The 20738-nt window shown below is 57.5% G+C and overlaps 1 protein-coding gene across 17 annotated transcripts in view; it reads left to right on the forward strand.

Moving 5' to 3' along the window:
* Window positions 1-20738, forward strand: part of CUX1 (cut like homeobox 1) — a 375787-nt gene that overhangs the window by 346973 nt on the left and 8076 nt on the right. For 13 of the 17 annotated variants that reach the window (XM_023246757.2, XM_045048228.1, XM_023246756.2 and 10 more), the window contains one exon: window positions 1114-11025. In XM_023246757.2, coding sequence (XP_023102525.2) covers window positions 1114-1840 — 727 coding nt within the window. In that variant the 3' untranslated portion in view covers window positions 1841-11025. Of the gene's footprint in view, window positions 1-1113; window positions 11026-19319; window positions 19448-20128; window positions 20196-20738 lie in introns of those variants that run through there. The other 4 variants (XM_023246761.2, XM_023246760.2, XM_023246759.2 and 1 more) reach the window with 1 other exon arrangement.

Here is a 20738-nt window from a genome sequence, read left to right on the forward strand (position 1 = left end):
AAGCTCTGGCTCAGAAACCATCCTCTGGACAAGAGTCCTCCGCAGGGAGCAAATAAGTGTTGACACATCAGTGCCATCAGGGTTCTGATACACTGGACTAAACTACAGCCAGATTCCCGGTGGCTTCAACGCTGCCCTCCTCCAACACAAGACCTGGCATATAGTGGACTCTCAAAACAGGTTACCTTCACTGGGGTCTACGTACTGCAGAAAATATTTTTATGCACGCCTAGCCCAAGGCCCGGTTTCCTTCTGCAAGACAGTGGGCTTAGTGCTAACTTGACCTGAGGATGCTTTTCCACGAACAGTTGGCACATTAATCAGAGGCTTTTTCAGCTCTTTGGAACCACCTAGAGAGACTTCTCATCGAGCCTAGTACAGTGGGCAAGATGAAGGAGAAACGCAGGCACAAAAGCAGACTTAACAAGAGCCATTTCATGACGTCCCAAACCAGGGACGGCCAGGGCCCGTGTGCAGCTGCTTCCTTCACACCCAACAAAGTATGGGAGCTTGATTGTGACACGCTTGCTGTGTTGGAGCGCGTGTCTGGTCTCCTTCCTGCTTGTTCAAAAGTGACCCTTCCCCGGTCTCCTCTTAAAGGAGGGAATTGGTTGACACATAATCTGGGAGAACCCTGCCCGGGGCCTTGACCCCTGACCTGTGGCTCAGACACTTTGGGCGACTACCCAGAGTCCCGGTGAGGAAGCCGTGGCTACCATCCATTCTGCATTTCCATGTGTTAGTTCGGTCCTCATTTAAGACCCTGTACCAAGCACCATGCCGGGCCTGGGGTGCGCGAAGGGTGGGCCGCGCCATTCACAGCGCGATTGGAGGTGGGGTGGGACAGGAGATGCAGGAAAAGTGCCATTGAACAAGTAACCCTGGCGCGCCATCCTCCCTGAAAAGAGGGGCCTGGCACCGGCCCCGAGGGGCGACTCGGGCAAAGGCACTGACTTTGGGAGGTGGCGGGGGCGAGGCCCGGGCCTGGCGTGGGGGGTGACGCCGGGGGCGGGGCGGGGCGCGCCCTGCCTGGCTGGGGAGGGGTCCCCCGCGACTCCAAGCGCGCGCACGGCAGCCCCCTGCTCACGGCGGCGCCCCGCTTGTGTCTCGCAGGTCTCGGATCCGCAGAGAACTGTTCATTGAGGAGATTCAGGCCGGGAGCCAGGGCCAGGCCGGGGCCAGCGACTCCCCGTCGGCCCGAAGCGGCCGAGCCGCGCCCAGCTCGGAGGGCGACAGCTGCGACGGCGTGGAGGCCGCCGAGGGCCCGAGCGCCGCGGACGCCGAGGAGTCGGGCGGCCCCGCGGCCGCCGCCAAGTCTCAGGGAGGGCCGGCCGACGCGGCCGCGGCCCCGGAGGAGCGGGAGGAGCCGCCCAGGCCGGCGGAGAAGGCGCATCCGCCGCCCTCGGGGGCCCCGGCCCCGGACGACGCGGACGACGAGGGCCGGCCCCGGGCGCCGCCGCCGCCCCCTCCGCCGCCGCCGCCGCCGCCCGAGGGCCCCGCCGACGGCCCGGGGCCCGTGCCAAACCCCGCCGCCGCCGCCGCCGCCGCCGCGCCCGCGGCCGGGGAGGACGCCGCTACCTCAGCCGCCCCGCCGGCGGAGGGCCCCTGCCGGGCCCGGGACGGCGCCGACAGGAGTTCCGCTTTGCCAAGCACCAGCGCGCCGGCGGCCGCCCGCAGGGCCAGCTCGCTGCAGAGCCTCTTCGGCCTCCCGGAGGCGGCGGGCGCCAGGGACTCTCGAGACAACCCCTTGAGGAAGAAGAAGGCCGCGAACTTGAACAGCATAATCCACCGCCTGGAGAAGGCCGCCAGCCGGGAGGAGCCCATCGAATGGGAGTTCTGAGAGGGCGCTGCCCGCCCGTCCCGCCGAGCCGAGCCGAGCAGAGTCGGGCCGAGCCGAGCCGGGCCGAGCTGGGCCGGGCCGGGCCGAGCTAAGCCGGGTCTGGCCGAACCGGGCCGGGCCGAGCCGAGCTGGGCCGAGCCGAGCCGAGCCGAGCCGAGCCGAGCCGAGCTGAGCTGGGCAGGGCTGGGCCGGGCAGAGGGGCGGGCGCCGACTCCGCGGCCTGGACCGTGTTGCGCACTTAACCGCCCTGCGGGCCACAGGGCAAAATCGCCATAGGCCAAGGTGCATATAGAAAACAAAGGAGCATTAAGCCCAATCTATGTCGTGTTTTCAAGGAAGAAAACGGAAATGTGTAGTCGAGCTTTTTTGTACCCTGAAGTGTTTTTTTTTATTGCCCTAAGTGATTTCCACAGGTTCTGGAATAACTCTTACAGCTTTGCCTTGCGCCCTCCTCTTTCGTGTGGGCTTTAAAAAAAAAAAAAAAAATCAAACCCACATATTAAAAGGGGGCTTTTTATCTGCCATCTAATGGCTTCAGAGCGATAATACACTATTATCTTCTTAAACCAGGAAAAAAAAGGGGGGGGGGGTGGGAGGGGGGATTTTTCAGAAAAATTAAAAAAAGAAAGTTTTTGTAGCTGTTCAGTTGCCACTAAGAGATTGCACAGTCAAACCGACTCTAAACACACTAGTTTGGATTCCTAAATATTTTCAAGTAAAGAATCTTCTCGTTTGAAACTTTGAATTAAAATAAAACACATTTACTCCACATATTTTTTAACAGAAAGAGAAGTCACATCAGGAAACGATCTGATTTTGTGGTAGCTGACGTAGTGTTTTCTTGTACGTGAATAGAATCCTGACATGTAGTGCACATGATCCATAGCTTTAACTGGCTCTGGGCTTTTGCTGGCCAGGGTCTGTTTAATACACTCCATTCTAGGCCAAATCAGGACAAAAAGAAAAGATCCGAATCTAGGTATTTTATAATCTGCTTTTTAACCTCTAACCGCAGAGCACGCTGATCAGACCTCATATCTCGGAGGTTAGGAGACAAGTTAGAACTGTAGCATGTCCCCGTTCATTCTGTTTTAATTTATGGTGTCTACGTCTGCGTTAGTGAGTCCGCACACGTGCGAGCGTGTAAAGGAAGGAGGAAAGAGTGGGCCGCCGAGGTGGCAGCAGGCAGCTTGGGGGCGTGGGGGGGGCCGCAGGGGTCCCGCCCCGCGTGGTCAGCAGGCTTCCCTTGGCACAGAAGGCAGCACACCTCTCAGCACTCTCCCGGGCGCCTGATGGACTGAGCCCCACCAGGGGCCGCCGCTCCCCGGGCCCGGCAGGCTCTGGCGCACGCGCGCTCTCTCTCTCTCTCTCTCTCTCTCTCTCTCGCTCTCGCTCTCCCGCTCTTCCCACCACAAGCACTGAGGACTGTTGACCGTCGTGGGAAGCTTCCTTCCCTGCAGCGGAGAGAACGTGGCAGTCCGGGCTCTGCCCTCACCCCTGTAGAGATGGCCCACACTCCCACCAAAACGTTGTTGCTCTTCACTTCCAGACCAGACCATCCATCGACCCTTCATTCATTCTGCCTCTTGGAACAGTTCTTTTATGCACAGTGTAGGGCAGTCTAAGTACAAACCTGAAGTCTAACTTGTCTCTGATTCCTCCTGTTGTCTATGTGTATACGCGTGAGAATAGAGGTGGGTGAGAGTGTGCGTGTGTGCGTGTGTGCAATTTTATACGTCTGTGTATTTTCTTAAGTACCTGTGCACACATAGAGTGCATTACTGCCACCTTTTTTCAATAAGCTGTTTTATCAGTTATGGCTTCTACAAGTTTGCTAATTTAGACTCCTTTATTGCCATATCTTTAAACTAACAATAGATGATTTCGGTATATATATATATTTTTTTTTGCTTATTTATAGGTGCTGTATTTTATTATCTGATTGTTAGGAAGGGATGAAAGGGGCAAATATTCTTTAGAGGGATAGACTGCCGGCAGTATTGGGTATAATTTACAAGATGTAGTTGTCATACTGTATATTACTGATTGAAAACTTTTTGACCGTATTGTGTATCATTGAAACCTTTGTCTTAGGTCAACATCTTTGGATGGCATTTTAATGGTGCATTCATTATTTCTTAAGTTTAATTAATATTACCTTTTTTTTTTTGATGGGGGGGTGGGAGGGAGTTATAATTTTCAAGGTATGCCCCCGCTATTACACCTCAGTGTGCTTGTATTAATTAACTTGTAGGACTTTGACTGTAAGATGTGAAACCACATTTCTTGCATGATGTTTTAGAAATTACGTAGTTCATTTACAGTCCTTTAACCTGCAACTGCAGCACTTAGTTAAAGTTTTCACAAATTTAAGAGTCACTACACTAAAGACAATGCCTTTTCATGAATAAGAAGTTTTCAGAAGGCTCTAGGAGGCTGGGAGGCAGGCTATTTGCCTTTTGATGGTCGTATCATCTCTGAACTCGATACCTGGTTCAGTGAGAAGAGAATTCAAAATGGAGGAGCTTAAGGGGAAACAGATTAACATCTGGCTCGATTCAGGTGCATTAAGAAGAGCGAGTTTGCGTTAGTGACCCCCCCCCCCAGGACAGTGAGTAGCAGAGCCCCTGACAGTACTGTGGTGTCCTCTCCACGAAAACCTCGAGGGAATCGTGTCATCATGTGTGACGAATCTCTAAATATCTGATTTTTCATTGCAATGAAAAGCAGGGTGTTAACCAGAAATATTAGGGTAGTGTTTTAGTTTTCAAGGCATGACTGTTATTTACCAAGGCGTTAAATCCGAGGGAATTGAAAAAAGTATAGATTTGTCCATCCTCGTGGCCAAATAGTAACAGTCTAAAACAGCCACTTTGGCTCTTCCAAGCGATTTAGTCATTTTTGTTGGGTTTTGGTGATGGTGGTGGTGGTGGTGGTGGTGGTGGTGGTTTTTAAACTAGGTTTATGTTGACTTCCGCTCTACCTTTTTTGCCAGACTTACATCTGGGTGCTCGATACAATCAGTTGGTTAAAGTTTGCTTGCGGTTCTGTGTTTGTATTTTTTCTCTATTTATATATATATATTTTTTTTTATCGTGATCCCAACCCTATGATCTTTTGTGTTAAGCTTTCACTGTAATACTTCTAAGAGCTGCCACTATATAACAGAAACCTGTCAGGGGGTCGGGGGAGTGTCCCCCCTCCTCGTTGCACCTCAGTGTGAGTCTAAGGGTTGATCTTTCATCTTGATAAGCAATATTCAAGTGCCTTGAACAGCATCCTCTCCGGGGGGGCTTACCTTCAGCTGGCTGACATTCCGAGCCGTAGCCCCCACAGGCAGCCGACCTCCTCCTTACGCTCCACCAGTTTAAAAAGCTGATTTGTACCTCTCCCCTGGGGAAAGCGGTTCCGTATAAAACACTAACACTTAATTACAAGCTCCATTATACCATTTTAAATGGCTTCTTTTTGTTAATTGGAGGCAGTGTTCATAACTTAAGGGTTTTGCCATTACTTAGCTGGCTAAGTGGAGGTTCGGTGTCAAATCCGCGTTCGCGTTCGGCCTCTTGACCCTTGGTTCCAGCCACACTCCCTTTGTGGGATCGGAGGCGGAAGGCGTGTGGGCTCCGTCCTAGACCTGTGCCCGCTCGCCTCCACCGTCTGGCTCCCAGGCGACCGCCAGCCTTGAACTTCTGGATCAGTCGGCCCGTCCGGGATCTCTGTCCGCCAGACTGGTCTTCAGAAAGGATTGCCGTAGCCATCCAGCTCAACTCGAGTATGCTCGGAGCCGACCTGCGTGAGGAACATCACAACATAAGGTGGCTCGTGGTCAGCAGGCTGTCCCGGGATGCCGGCTTGGAGAAGTCTCCAGGAAGTGCCAGGATCTTGACCCGTATGACCACCATCAAACCATGGCCGCTGTGTCTGTGAGAGTGACTGAGGCAAAAAGATGACGGTTGCCTCCCCGGGGCCGGTTCCCTGTGCTTCCAAAGCACAGGTGCCTCCCTGCCCAGTCTCCTCCTTTTTGGCATCTTCGTTGTTCTCCCCATTTAAAACTCATCCCCTCCGATGTGGACGTTTGGGTCCGCTGGTTGGTGGTCCAGACCCAGAGTGCTACAGAGCTTGGGGTTGAGTGTCTGTGCTCTCTCTGGCCATGGGAGACCCTCCCCATGTACCGCCGCACCCCCCCCCCCAAACCGGCCCGGAGCCACGTCAGTCGTGCGGCTCATGAGGAAACCAAGCAGAAGGCAGGTTGTACTCTAATCCGAGGGAAAGCTCTGGTGTCGGCTCGTTGCCCTAAGATCATGCCCCAGTCGTGCCCTAAGAGGTCGGGACAAGAGTCACCGGACGGCTCAGTCCACAGGCCGGTGCCTTCCCGGCTGCAGGCGAACTGGGGTTCCTCCTGAACGCCTGCCCCCTCTGGCACGGTGATCAATGAACCCTGTTGACATTCTATGCAATGTTTCTCATTCCTCCTTAGAAAAACAAACCTCCCTGAAAGTAGCAGAGGAGCCGGGGGCGGGGGGGGCGGGGTCGGAAGGTGTACGCACGCCCTTCTGGGATTAGCACAAAGTGAACCGGTGTTCGTGACCGACTACACCTGGAGCTGGGGGACGGCGGCCGTTGCCTTAAATGCACTCTGCCGGGCGCCTCTGGACAGGCCTGTAAAAGCAAGAGTCCGCCCTCAGCCATCCCGAGCCCCCACTTTCTGAGGCCAGTAAGCCAGCCGTGCGGGGGAGACGTAGCAAGGCGAGGTTCGGGTTAGCCGCGTCCCTTCCCTCCCTGGGAAGGACGGGAGGTCTGCTTCCCTCCCTGGGTGTCCTCCCTCGTCAGCACACTCCTCCTCCGTCCCCTTCTACCTCACTGACCTGTGCTCCCACTCGATGCTACTCCCCACCCCGAGCCCCTCAGAACCGCGAGGCCCGAGTGGACTCCGGCGCGGGGGAGAGGGAAAACGCTAGAGGCGCGGCATTCCTGAGTGTCTTGGCCTGGCGGGCAGGCTCCTTCCCCCTCTTCTCTTTTGTGAGCGCAACATGGACGGACAGCTGTGCTCCACGAGGCACATGGATTTTTCTCTCGACTTCCACCTGTTCCTAACGCTCTGACAGCTGTTTCCTTTGCTGGCGGGGGCGGTCTCGGGCCTCAGAGGGCCTTGTCTTTGGCCTGCCTTTGCTTTCTGTCCGTTCCTGCTCAGCTGTTGGGCTCCATCAAAGCCGTTTTTCCCTTGCCCTGGGCTGCCCCTACATGGCCACGTGAGGACACTTCCCCAGGATCCCTACCTGGCGTTGGGGAACTCTGCCAGACCTCCTTTGGAAGCCTCTCAAGGTCAGGAGAGGAGATGGTGTTCTCCAGTCCACAAACCCAGTCTTCAATCACGTGACTCTTCCCAAAAGAACATGCCAGTTTCTATGCAGTGCAGAGGAAGGAAGAAAAAAAAACAAAAACGGCTCCCTGAGCCGCCGGTTAGATGTGGGTGCGCCCTCTCTGGTGGCCAGAGTATTCTCCTGCCGGAACGACCCGGGAGCCTAACTGAAGATTTGTGCCATGATCGCCTGCCTGCGCACCTGCCGGGAAAGCTCGCGCTTAGAAGTCCCCCCCACCACCCCAGTGCTTTTTGTCGTGTCGTCTGCGCCTCGGTGGCAACAGGAGAGCCTTCGTGACCACCGCCCCCACCCCTGTACCCAGGGCAGAGCTCCCACCCCAGGTGGCCAGACGGTGGCCTGGGACTCCAACGTGATACAGTCCCGTTGCCCGGAACGTCTGCTGAGAGAAGGGTCCAGTTTGACAAAAATCTTTCCATTCCCATCAGTTTCTGCCTTTTTGTAGATGAAAACCATCAGGAGAAGAAAACCAGTTCCCGATGAAAGTTCCGAAAAGATGCAGCCTGTGAACCCTTTACAGATGTGCTGAAAAGCGGAGGCCCGAACCCAGGGGGTGAATCCGGAAGGCAGAGGAGGGGCGTGGAGAGCAGTGAGCTGGGCAGGAAATGAGCTCCGCCCGAGTTCCTCGCCCCAGCAGCCCTGGAGCCTCATCCTGCGGAGGGAAGAAGGAAAGGCAGGTTCCCCGGGCGCTCTCCTCTCAGGGGACCTGCCCCCACCTGCCCAGGCCCTGCGGCCCTTCCTCCACCTCCCCTCCAAAGATACCGTGACCACGCCGCCAGCGGTATCTCCATTCTCATCTTTGCATGAAGTGACATTTAGCTTTAACAAGACATTTCCAAAGCGCCTAGTCTCCTCCGGAATGCTAACTTGAAAAGTTGGGCATTGTAGGCGAAGAATCCTAAAAAAGGCTAGTGAGAGAAAGGCATTAGGCTATGCATAAATGTGCACTTCCCCATCCCCCTGGTATTAGCCTTTTGAAATACCTTTGAGTTGCTTTCCACGGATCATTTTCGCTTCTCCAATGACGTTAAGTGTAGTCTTGTTACTGTCCTTTTCTGTAGTGTTTAGGCTTTCATTTCTACCACAAAATAATGCTATATGCTATGTATCAAGCTTTCTGTGATCAGAAAGGAAAGGTGCCTTATATCCCAATGTCACGGCTACATCCCTATGGAAAAACTAATCAGAAGCACAGTGTGTACGGAAGCGTTGGGACTTCCGTTGGTGAAACCAGACACCATTCAGCAAGATGCATCGAAGTGGCACGGGGCTGCTTTTGTTCGAAAGTTCCTCTCCCTTTTCATTTTCCCTTCTTTGTCTTTTTCTTTTTCTCCCCCCACCCCCCGCTTCCTTTTTTTTTTTTTGTAGTTTGCTTTAAACAGAAAGCACTTAAGTAGATGACTATGTGTAAAAAGCTCTGTGCAATAGAAATCATTTTTCTTCATTTTTAAGAGATAATGTATTGCACACCAAATGAACTCGAAGTAAGCTTTAGACCAGGACGATTCAGGTTGTGGGTGAGCATGTTCACTGTAGTTCCGTTTGTTCATGAACTGAAGGGAAAACAGGCCTCCCCAGCATCCCCCCCACCCCCCCCATCTCAGCCTGCCTCTTACTGACCACCGAGCGAGGTGTGCAGGTGCACAGGGCACCCCCCCCCAGGCACCTGCTGGAACCGCTGGCTGGGGGAGGGGGGGCGGGGGGGCGGGGGGGGGCGGTGTTTGTGACCCAGCAGCTCAGAACCCTCCCAAGTGTGAGACTACAGCCATCCCTTCCAGCACTTAACCTTTTCTTGTTGAGATGGATTGACTGCTACTGACCTGCCAGCGTGCGTGAGGAGAATTATAAAAGGATGTTTCCTTGAGAAGAAAAAAAAAAATTATTTCTATCCTCTTCTATTTATTGTTAGGTTAATCATTTAAGTACTTATCAGGAGTGTATTGTTGTTTTGTGTTGTTGTTGTTGTTGTTGTTGTTGTTATAAATGCTTCTTGCTATCACTCCAGTGGTTACTGTCTTCTGCCTCCTGCCCTCTCCCCCCCCCCTCCGCCGCCCCCCAGTCCCCAAAAGAACCGAAGGGTCTGGGGTTTCGACTGGGGGGCCAGAGGGGGCTTCTCCAGCAGAATCAGACATCTGTGTCCAGAGTAGCCACTCAAAAACGAGCGGTCTCCGCGTGTCTCACTTTTTTAAACGAGAGAGTTGAAGAAGAACACTCAGTGCAAGGAACTCCAGAGACGTAGAAAAGCAAAGTTCAGTTCCCCAAAGCCTCCTAGAGCCTCTGGTTAAGACTTCTGGGTTCATGAAGTTTCAGCGAGCCCTGGTCGGAGAGGGCGGCGCGGCAGCGGCCTGGCGGAGACCGTGGCTTCCGAGGGAGAGAGCGGTTTCTTGCAAGCCTCGCGTGGGTTGCTGTGTTCTGTTGGCTTTTCTTGTTGTGATTGTGGTTGTTTTCCTTGCACACAGAGTTGGTCAAAACCGTCTTGCATCTTGCGAAGCAACAGTGTATTCTGGTCCGGCTGTGGCTTGAGGACCCACACCAGCGAGGTGGGGGGGATCCCCTCCCCGCTTAATGCGGTGAAGCTCTGAAGCTTAGAGGGAGGAACACAGCCTAACACAGCCCGTTGCTTGCTAATCGGGTGTGAAGGTGGGGTGGGGCCCAGGAGAAGGGGGCTGCCCGCCAGGCCGAGGTCCAGGTGGGGCCGCGCGGCCGACCCTCGCTCCCAGAGGGCCCCCCCCCAACTCCGACTCGCTTTCTGTGCCATGACTTCCCTTCTCTGAAATTGTCGGGGGTCCTGATTCTGTCCTCATCTCTGAAAGAAAGCCCTCCGATGGAATAACCACCCCCATCTCCCCCACCCCGCGCCCCAAAGAGTTCTCATTTCTCTCGAATCAGTCTATGCATTTCTCTCTTGAGCCGTTTTCTGCCTCTTTCCTGGGGAAAACGGGCCTCTCCTGTCCCACCGAGACCCCTCAGAAGACGCTGTGCATTTTGGAGACGTGAGGATTCGTGCAAAACTCTTTACCGCGTTTGAGAACAACTCGTTAGCAAATACAAGTGGGGGAAAAAAAAGCAGCAGCAACAGAAAAGGTGGGTTTCCCCACGTCCCTTTCCACTGAGTAAGACCTAGCTCTTTGCAATGTGCAATAACTACTTGCCGCGAGGGCGGGGAGCACCACGCTCCTGCCCAGACTACTAACACAGCACAAGACAAGCTCGCTCGCAGAGTGGCGGACTTCTTCCGGAAAACTCTTCATAAGCTCAGCTCCCCCCCACCCCCACCCCCACCCCCCAGTGTATCGTGGTGTCTTACATTTTAGCAGTATTTTATATTTTCTGTAACGCACTAAGTCTTAGATGTTTTTAGAGCTCGTTTGTTACTACAATCACAGACCTTTTTTTTTTTTTTAAATCCTCACAGAGACCCGATTGACCAAAAACAAAAACAAAAAACAAACGAAAAAAAAAAAAAAAAGGCGTCGTTTTTGTACAAATAGCTTTGAGAAGCCTCTGTTGTGTTGCTGTGACCCATCTCTGGTAACATTTTTTTTTTCTTGCTATTTGTTTTGGACATTAAGAGTCAAAAGTTGATCCAGCTGGCGTGGGGGTGGGGGAGGCACCCGTCGGCCCCTCGACGTCGTCCCTTCTGTCTTTGGTTAGCCATACGATGTCTGTTCTCAGCACTGTACAACGGTCCCTATATGATATGGAGAAGCAATATCACTGTATGAAACTCACACCATGTATTATTATTATTCACTAGCACCCTAGGTGTGATAATTGAAGTAAATATCTTTTATACAAACACAAGAATGTGTGGGTTGTGTTTATTTAAAGTGCCCCGGCCTGAGGAGAAGCAGCAAACACTGTCATTCTGTGTCCAAAGGGCACCTCGGGGACTGCCATTCTGGGGGCGCCTGGGTGGCTCAGTCGGTTGAGCGTCTGGCTCTTGATGTCGGCTCGTGATCCCAGGGTCGTGGGATCGCACCGCGCGTTGGGCTCCTTGCTGAGTGTGGAGTCTGCTTGGGATTCTCTCTCTCTCTCTCTCTCTCTCTCTCTCTCTCTCTGCCCCTCTCCCCCGCTCGTGCTCTCTCTCTCTGTCTCTCTAAAATAAAACAAAAAAAGTATTGCCATCCCTCCGCCTCCCAGTGTCCCCGATGGCAGGTGTCGGCAGAAACCTGGCGTGGGGTGGGACGCGCGGGTCTCTGCGCACCAGCTGGCCCCGCTCTCTGCTCTCCACCGGGTCTGCGTCCCCGCTTGCTGTTGTCACCCTTGCTGTTTGAGGACCAGGAATGGTAGTCGGCAGTGCTGAGCGAGGCACTAGGCTGATGGTAGCAGCCCAGTAAGTGGGGCTCAGGGGCCCCAGGGCTGCGGCCAGGTACGTCTTCAGAGCAGCCAGCGCTCAGCCGGTGGCCTGGCTTTGCCTGCTCTGTGGGGATCTCTCGCCTTGTCCCTGAATCGCGACGTGAAGGATAAGCCAGGGGCGCTGGTTAATGCGAGCAAGTGAGCGGGAAGAGGAAGGAGGAAGTGATGTCTGTGGGTTTCTGGAATGATCGGGCTCCTGAGAAAGGGTCTCCAGCCAGCGCTCGAGGCTGGAGGCAAGAGAGCTCCGCAGAGTTGGCTGGTTTCTGATCTTGAAATCTAGAAGGTTGGAAAAGAATTGGCCATTCCTCACCCATGTGTGACGGGGGGGCGGGGGCGTGATTAGTTTGTTGTGCATTAATTTGTAGGTTTCGGAATGAGACGCTCCTAATGTGACACGGGAGCCTCAGGGATCCTGCCTCCAGTGGGAGGAGCCCCCCAGCACAAGACGGTCCGGCACCAAGGCCAGGCACTCCCGGCAGCCCTGCGCCTCATCTGGTCACTCAGGGACCTGAGCGCATCTAGAACTGTCCCCGAATGTCTGCCCCCACAGATGGGAGAAATGTGCCTAAAACCAACAGAGCTCTGTCCGTCTGACTTTGACAAACTTGAAGTCTGATTCAGCTAACATTATCTGCGACTTTGAGCAGATTGCTAGTTTATGTATGCCCCGTCCCCCTTCAAAGATCTGGTAACTAAATTAAAATGTAAAATGTAAAAAAATTAAAAAAAAAAAAAAACACTTGGCACAAAATCTCTTAACCCAGAAAGTCTCCCCAGGTGCTTTTAAAGGGAGATTTAATTAAGCAAAACTGCTGTTCCCCGTGGTTTGGTCGGCCTGACTCGTTTTGCAAACTGCCAGTTCCTAAGGCAGAGGAGGGACTGCGACTGGGGGGGGGGGGTGGCCCTACTCCCGGCTGGGCCCCCAGCCTCCCTCCTCCCCCTACAGTTAGGTGAGTCTGAGCAATGATGTGCCTTGTTTGATGCCCGGAGGAAACACGGTCGGTGATACAGGGGGTGAAGCAACGGTTGAGCCTTGGAAAACATGGAGGTTTGGGGCGCCGACCCCCCCCATGTAGTCGAAAATCCGCGCATAACCCTGGACTCCCCCAAAACATAACTACTAATGGCCTACCGTTGACCCGAAAACTTTCCGGTAATGTAGTCGCGGAACACGTTTTGTATTTATACGTATGATACGCTGTATTCTTACAATAAAGTCAGCTAGAAAAAAAAAACGTTGTTAAGAAAATCCTAAGGAAGAAAAAATATGTGTGCGGTACGGTGCTCTTCAAAACACCCGCCGTCTAAGTGGACCCGCGCGATTCAAGCCCGCGTTGTCCAAGGGGCCGCAGGAGGTATTAGAGTGTGCGAGCCATCCGCCGTGATCCTGTCTGCTCGTGTTTGGGGTACGGCCTGCCTCCTCCGCAGCCCCAGCGTGCCGGCTCTGGGGGGGGCACGCGGCTTGCTGGTCTCCGCTTGGGCGCGGCATCGGTTCCTGTGAGGGGGCAGGGGTGTGGGGGGCCGAGCTGAGAGCCCAGAGGGCCCCGGAGAGCCGCCGTTTTGATGTCGGTGGGGGGCTTCCGGTCACCAGGCCCTTGATCTGCATCTGGCCCACCCAGTGTGGGGTGAGCCAATTTAGTAGAAGCAGGAAGCAGGGCGCGTGCAGAGTCTGGGGCATTCGGAACTTAGCACCTCTTCCAGGATGTCACTAGGAAGGGCTTTTTTTTTTTTCCAGGAAATTGGTTTGTGGACGGGTAAAAGGCTGTTCTGTTGGGACAGTGGAACGGGGGGCGGGGAGGGGGCTCCAGGGAGTGAGGTTTGAGGACCCCGCTCACCTTCCAGTGAGGCATCGGTCAAGTGGCAACGCACGGGACTCCCAGTGTCTTCTCTTACCAGCTGGCTGGTGGTGGCCTTGGGCAAGTCCCGGTCAATGCTCAGGAAACCCTTTCTCAAAGAATGAATGAGTTTTAGCTTCTTTGAGATTCCATTTCTGTCTCTTTGAAGGGGATATAATAATGCCGGACTCGAAGGGCTGCTGACAGGTGGGGGGGGGGGGGGACCGAGCGATGGCACCTGTAGGCGCAGCGCCCAACCCACGGCGGGCACTCGGGACGTGGCAGTTGGAGCTGTTGATGTGGGTGTCATGTCATTGGATTTAGTGGCTGGAGAAGCTTCCTCTAGTCACAGTTGTGTCCACCTTGTGCCGGGGCGGGAGGGGACCCTACGCAGGGCCGGGCCCTCTGGTGGGTTTGCCAGAGCACCAGTGGCTGCGGCCTGACCACCGCCAGTGACGCCCAGTGACACACGGCGGGCACACAGGTGGGGCGGCAGAGTCCCCCACACCCAGTAGCTCTCTGTCCAGTCCTTCACGGGCTTAGTCAGCAGATCGTCACTGACAACTGCCCTGTGCCGGGGACACGCTCCGGGCTAGGAGTCCGGCAGCCTCAAGTGGTTCACGGCCCAGAGGGGAGACAGAGCAGGTGCACAACCACAGCCCAGGTCCGGGCCTGTAATTGGCATTGAGGGGGCACCGGAGCACCGGCTTGGGAAAAGGCAGGAGACCTTGATGGGGAGTGGCCTTGAAGCGGGAAGAGCCATCTGCAGGAGGCAGGGAGGGCACACGAGAGTGAGAGGCAGCATGTGCCCAAGTCAAAAACGGATCCGCAGTCCCAGTTCAGGGCATGGCCCAGAGGATTCTGGGTGAGGCCTGGGCAGTTATCAGGTGGTGGGACCAGCAGAGACCAGCTGGCCATGCCAGGCCCTTGCTGCCTGTGTCCAGCCACCTCTGACCCAACCTGGGAGACTGTGTGGCCCCGGAAATCCCTTTGCAACTTTCCACCTAAGGGAATGGGCGCTTCCCCGCTGCGGGGGAGCAAACTCAGCCCGTCAGCTAGTAGGCATTAAGGGCTAACTGTGTGCCACTGATCTGGGCACTGCAGTGATAGCAGGGGACAAACAAGGAGCTTGCCTTTTAGTGGGGGCTGTCAGACGGTAGACATAATAAGTAAGAGAATGCCACAGTGCTTTAGACGGTGATAAGTGTTATGGGACAGAAACGAGGGAAGGAGGACAACTGGAAAATCAAGCAGAGGAGTTACAGTTTTAAACCAGGAGGTCAGGGTAGGCCTCCTTAAGAACCTAACGTGTGAACAGAGTCTTGACAGAGGGGAGGGAATGAACTAGGCCGATGCCTGAGGTCAGAACATTCCAGGAAGAGGGGAAACAGTAAGTGCAAAGGTCCTGTGGCGTCAATGTGCCTGGGAGCCAGACGAGCTGGAGCACAGCCACCAAGGGAAAGAGTGGGAGGCAACCAGGTCAGAGAGATGAGGACAGGGCAGGGCTCGGAGGCCGTTGTAGAGTTTTGGCTATTACTCTGAGGGATGTAGGGCCCATTGGACGGTGTGAACAGAAGGTGGTCCGATCTCACTGTTTAAAAGACTCTCTGACTGCTGCTTTGTGATTGTAGGGGTGGGGGTGGGAAAAGGGAAGTCAGCGAGGAAGCTGTCACCATAATGACAAGAGCCGACGACCGGCACCTGCTGGCAGCGGCCGTGAAAAGTGATTGGAGTCTAGACGTGTTTTGATGGTAGGGCCGAAGATAGGACTTGAGACAGATTAGATGAAAGGAGTCATAGAGAAGGAGCAAGGGTGGCCCCCAGGGAATCGGGCCGGGCCACTCACGGGTGGCCCGGCCTCTGCTCCCACCGCCCCGAGGATACCACCTCCTGGGCTGTGCAAAGGGGGTCCAGCTGGGGTGAGGCAGGCTTGGGGGCCGGGGGGATCGGCCTTCAGGCTGGACCTGTTTGGACTCCGCACAGTGAGCTCAGGGAGAGGAGCGGCCTGGACGACATGCTGGAGAGTTACCAGCTTTCAGAGGCATGCAAGGTGGCCAGAGGGAAGGGACGGGACGGTGGTGTGCGGGGCCAGCTCCGGGTGCCTCAGTGTTGAGAGCTGAGCAGGGAGAAGGGGCGGCACAGGCAAGGGGGGGCAGGAGGCCTGAGAAGCCGGGTGCTGGTGGGTCAGTAAGACGGGGGCTGGGGACACAGCAGTGTGTGCGACGTCATCGGCCACCCGGCGAGGACAGTCGGCATGGTGGGCGTCCAAGTCAGACGGGAAAGGTTTAAGGGCACTTGGGAAGTGGAGTCAAGAGGAGTGTGTGTGTGTGTGTGTGTGTGTGTGTGTGTGTGTGTTCCAGAACGAGGTCAACACGCTGGTGTATTTGTGGACAGGAGCACAAGAGCCGATGGCACAGGAGAGAAGGCGCTCACGGGCTAGGGTGCTCTGGCCTGGGAGTGGGGGCAGGGGGAGGGGAGGGGAGCTGCCACCTGCAGGTGCGGGAGCCCTCAGCGCTCATCTCTGGGCACCTGTGGGGACAGACAGGTGCAGAGACGGTGTGTGACGAGCAGCCCCGGCACTCCCAGCTGGCTCGCAAGTGGCTGGTGGAATGACGCGGGGTCCCCCACCCCCGAGAAAGCTTCAGGCTGGACCTGTTTGGACTCCACACCCCCGGGCCTGCCGTCCAGTTGTGCTAAGTTGCGCATTTAATCGGCCCACGGTCCGAAATCGTGCCTCGATCTTAAGTCATAGTCCAGTCTCCTTAAGTCTTGACCTTGATGTTGCTTGGATTTCTTTCTCCCCTCTGGGAAGTGCACCCTCCAGGAAGCCTTCCCGGATTCTCCCAGAAGGACGAGGTCCCCCGAACTTTCGTGGGGGGAGGCTGTCTGGCTCACACACAGGCATTCCTCTATCAGTCACCCCTGTCCCCACACCTCCCCCTGCCCAGCCTCTCCCTCTCCAGAAGCTTCCCCCTCATTCTTGGATACAGCATCCTGCGTGCCTCCTGCTCCAGGTTCTGCCCACTGCACGGCACCATCCGGTGTCTGTCCGGAGTGGGCTTGTCCCCAGGTCCCCCCACACCCCTGCCGCTCCCGCTCCACCACGCCTTGACCGGTGGCTTCCCTCGGTCTCCTTGCTCAGCCTTTCTTGAGACGCCGGTGACCCCTCCTTGACTCACTGACAGTCACTATTCACCTTGGCACTTTGGCACGCTTCCTCCTGATTCCCCCCCCCCTCCGCCCCGCATCCTGCCACCTCCTCTCTGGGTCTTTTCTGTGACACCCCTGAACGTGTCCGCATTCCTGAAGATTCTGGCCATTCTCACAGCAGCTCTCTCTGGGCTTCCATGTTCGCCGCCCTGGGGGTGGGATCCGGCGGGGGGTGGGGGCGGGTGGAGGGGGGGTGCTGAGCTCTCCCTGCCTCCTGCCACGGGTCCCCCTCCCCTATCCACACGACCCCTCAGCCGGTCCACTGGCACCTTGTACTCACCAAAGCCCAACGATGCTGCTGCTCTCCCCTTCCCCACTTGGGGAGCCAGTTCCAGGCACGGGCTTCCCCCCCTGGGTTCTGTATGACAAAGGGGTCACAACTGTCTCCAGTTCCTTCTCCTGCCTTGTCCCTGGGCCAGAACTCAAGCCCAGTTCCGCCAGAATCCGGCTCAGGCCTCCCTTGACACCACTGAGTGGCCACCCGGAGAGGTGACCCCTAACTTCTTGGTCTGAGATGCTCCTTCCCCCGGTAGAGGAGGCAGAGGAAAGCAAGGAGGTGGCAGCCAGGGGACCCTCACGTAGCAGATTTAAGTGGCTCGGGACTCTGTGTCCCAAGTGCCAAGCGGGGTCTCTAACTGAGGTCCCTCCTTTGGGGATGCCCACGCGGTCATTCTCGTCCCCGCGGCGTGGAGCGACAGTTCGCCGCCGGGGTCTGGCTGGGCTCCTCGACGGCGTCCAGGTCCTGGCTCTGGGGCCTCCCGTGTCCCACCACACCCGGGGCCGTCCTTCAGCTTTACCCCTTCCCCTCCGCTGGCCCGCCGTGCCCAGCCTCTTCCCCACGCCCCAGGGGCAGCGGTCCACCGAGTCCGCTGTGAGTGCGTGCCCGCCAGCCCTCAGATCTGCACAGAGCCACCGCTTCGGGGACGGCCACTCCCAACACCCAGCTTTGCGCCCCCCCCCCCCCACAGCGGTCCCCTCGGTGGCGGACCCAGCGTCTGGGGCGGCCCAGAACACAGGGTTTGCTGTCAGGGCCCCTCACGTGCCCAGCGTCACGTGTGTGCGTGGGCAGGGAACGTGTGCCCACACCCACAGCAGCGGGCACAGGCACGAAGGCACAGGAAACCTGGGCGGGGCGCCCCCTCCGCTCCCCCGTGCCCACCACGGGTTCCAGGAGCTGCAGATCGCCCTTACCCCAGGGGCCTGGCCAGGAACGTGCTGGAATGGCCACACGCCGGTGGCAGATCAAGGAATCCTCTTGCTGGCCTCTCTGTCCCTTCTGTCCCCAGGGCCTACGGCCCGAAGGCCAGACCCCAACCCTGCCCCCCCACCCCCACAGCTCTCCCTCCATGACCTGACCCTGCCCTCAGATCCAGCCTCCTCCCCCAACCCCCTCCCCCCCAGACCCTCACTTTCACCACCACACCTACCTGCCGGGTACCGACGTCTGAAGGAAGAAGGCCATTCAGGGCCTGAACCGGTGCAGACCCTGCGGTGGGGAAGGGCTGCGACATGGCCAGGAGTGGACCCCCTTAGGTTTGGGCCTGGACCAAGAGGCCTCAGTTTTTCATCTATAAAATGGGGATCGCCTTTTCTGCCTGATTGAATTGTTAGGAGATGTGTAAAGAACTCGGGCGTGCAGTGGGCCCCCGGGAGATGGAGCAGGTAGGGGTGGGGTCAGCTGCCCCCCCCTCCCCCAGCCCGGGACGCTGAGCATGGCCAAGGCCAGGTTGGCCAGCAGGTCAGCAGGCGGCACAGTGATTGACCGGCGAATCACTGTGATGGGGAGAGGACGGGCAGTTCTTCTGACACTGCCCATAGCCTCGAGCCTTTGGGCATTTCTGGTGTCACAGTGCCCCCTGGTGGCCATGCGGTCTATCCCAGAGGACAGCGCCCAGGGCCTCAGGCCTCCAGCGCCTTCTCTGTTGAGGCCAAGACAGGGCCATGCTGCTGCCCAGAGCCGCAGCCAACCAGGAGTAGAGCCAGACCTCAAGCTCAGGTCGGCTGGCCCCCGGGCCCCCGCCGTCCCCCCTGCCACTGGCTGCTGATGGCACCCACCGGGGCCTGGATTAGATCTCCCCAATATCTCCCACCCTCCACACAAAATTATTTTGGATTGGCGCCGTCGCGAAGACACTTGGGTGGCACGTGGGTGGATCAGAGGTTTCTTGGGGGGCCACCCCACCCCCTCACTGGGCCAGAGCCTGTTGAGGAAGAGGCCAAGCAAGTCTGGCCTTGAGCTCCAGAGGTGGGACCCCTCACTCCCCCACCTCCTGCTGGATCTGCTGGGGGCCTGCCCACCCCTGCGCCTCCTACCGCCTGCTGAAACCTTTCTCTCTGACTCCTACCCCGAGGCCTCGCTCTGGTTGTTATCCCAGGGCACCGGCCCTGGAAGGAACGTGGGGTTTGCCGGGTTCCACCTGCTTGTCTTGCTTGACAGAGGCAAAGCGAGGCCTGGAGCGGGCCAGGGGCTGGCCAGGCTGGTCACGGCAGAGCCAGAGTGGACCCGTTCCTCCCGCATCCCCGACCTGGGCTCCTTCCCGTCCCCGCGTAATGAGTTCTTAGAGCCAGGAGCACCCCTGGCCTCGCTGGTTGGCCTAATGGTGGTGCCTTAGGCAGCGGCACGGGCTGTGGGCTGGAGAGGCGGCACGGGCCACACCAGGCTCCCTCTGACGACCACGTCTTCCTCTGGCACAGGGCGCTGCGCGGATCTGCAAGCCCACGTCACCGAGGCCACGGCCACGGCCGCTGAGCAGAGGGACCTGATCGCCCGCTTGGAGCAGGACCTCAGTACCATCCAGTCCATTCAGCGGCCAGACGCCGAGGTGAGCCCGCCCCCTCCACCCTGCCCCCTCACCGCCTGCCCCAGGCTTTGAGTCTGGAAATTGCGACTCTGCGGGTTGACCAGCCCGGTCCTCGGGCAGCTGGTGTCCACCGGCCCCCACAAGGCCCGCGGGGGCTGTCACCCACAGCCTCTGAACATCGCCTGCACACGTCACCGCCAAGGCCCGGTTCCGGGACGCCGGACCACAGGGCACGGGGGGCAGGCTTCCTGGAGCTGGCACGAGGCACCCTGTGTCCAGGCGCCGGCTTGGAACTGGGCCTTGGGAGCTGTGGGCTCACCCAGCCAGCCCACAGCTAGAGGACTGAGGCCGCAAGAGTATGGAAGGCTGGGACACAGGGCCCTCGGAAGTCGCTCTGCTCTGTCCCCCACCTCATTTTATAGATGAAGAAATGGGGCTCAGCGAGAGCAGCCGGGCCGGCCCAGGTCACCCAGCAGGCTGGCGGGCAGGGCCGAGCGGCCCCGTGACAGCACCGCCGCTGAGCTCCCGCCTCGGGGTCAATTTAAGGCCCAGCCTTCCCTTTGGCGGCCCACGTAAGGCACCCTCTCCGGGCCTCTCGTGGCCACCAGCGTGCCCAGCCCTGCCGCCAGGCCGCCCCGCCTGGGCCTTGCCCCCCATCTGTTCGGTAGCACGTATGGAGGAGCCTCTTCCTCTCCCCTGCAGGGCGCCGCTGAGCACGGCCTGGAGAAGATCCCAGAGCCCATCAAGGAGGCCACTGCCCTGTTCTACGGTAAGCACGGGCTGACCTGTCTCCCAGGCAGCGATGCGCGGGGCAGGAGCAGGGAGAGGAGAGGTGCTACAGTCTGAGCGCTGATCCCTAAAGGGCACTCCCCTTCCTCAGAGGTCAGGGTCCCCCAGCCCAGCAAGGCAGCAGCAACCTAAACGAGGGGGCTGAGTCCCCCCTACTTGCCCTTCTGTGCCTTAGCTTGACATCCCCTCCTAGGACCCTGACCCCCTCTGCCCTGCCAGTGGCCTGTCGACAGCTCCCCACGGGAGGCCTCAGCGCTGAGATGCTGGCAGGGAGCCCCCTGCGCTGCCGGGGAGGTGGCCTCCTCCGGTCTCGGTATTGAGGCGGAACCCAGGGCTCCGGGGCCAGGACGCTGGAGCGGGGGCTCTCGTGGCTTCCCGGCACCTTCAGCGTCCCTTTGCTTCCCCAGGAGCCGGGGCCCGAGTCTGACAGATGCAGGGGTCTCAGACTCAAGTACAGAGGAATGAGGAGGGGGCTTTGGGGCCTGACCCTCAGACAGCGTGGCCCTCCCCTCCCAGGATCCCT

This window comes from Felis catus, chromosome E3 (assembly GCF_018350175.1).
Source record: "Felis catus isolate Fca126 chromosome E3, F.catus_Fca126_mat1.0, whole genome shotgun sequence".
Classification (NCBI taxonomy): Eukaryota; Metazoa; Chordata; class Mammalia; order Carnivora; family Felidae; genus Felis; species Felis catus.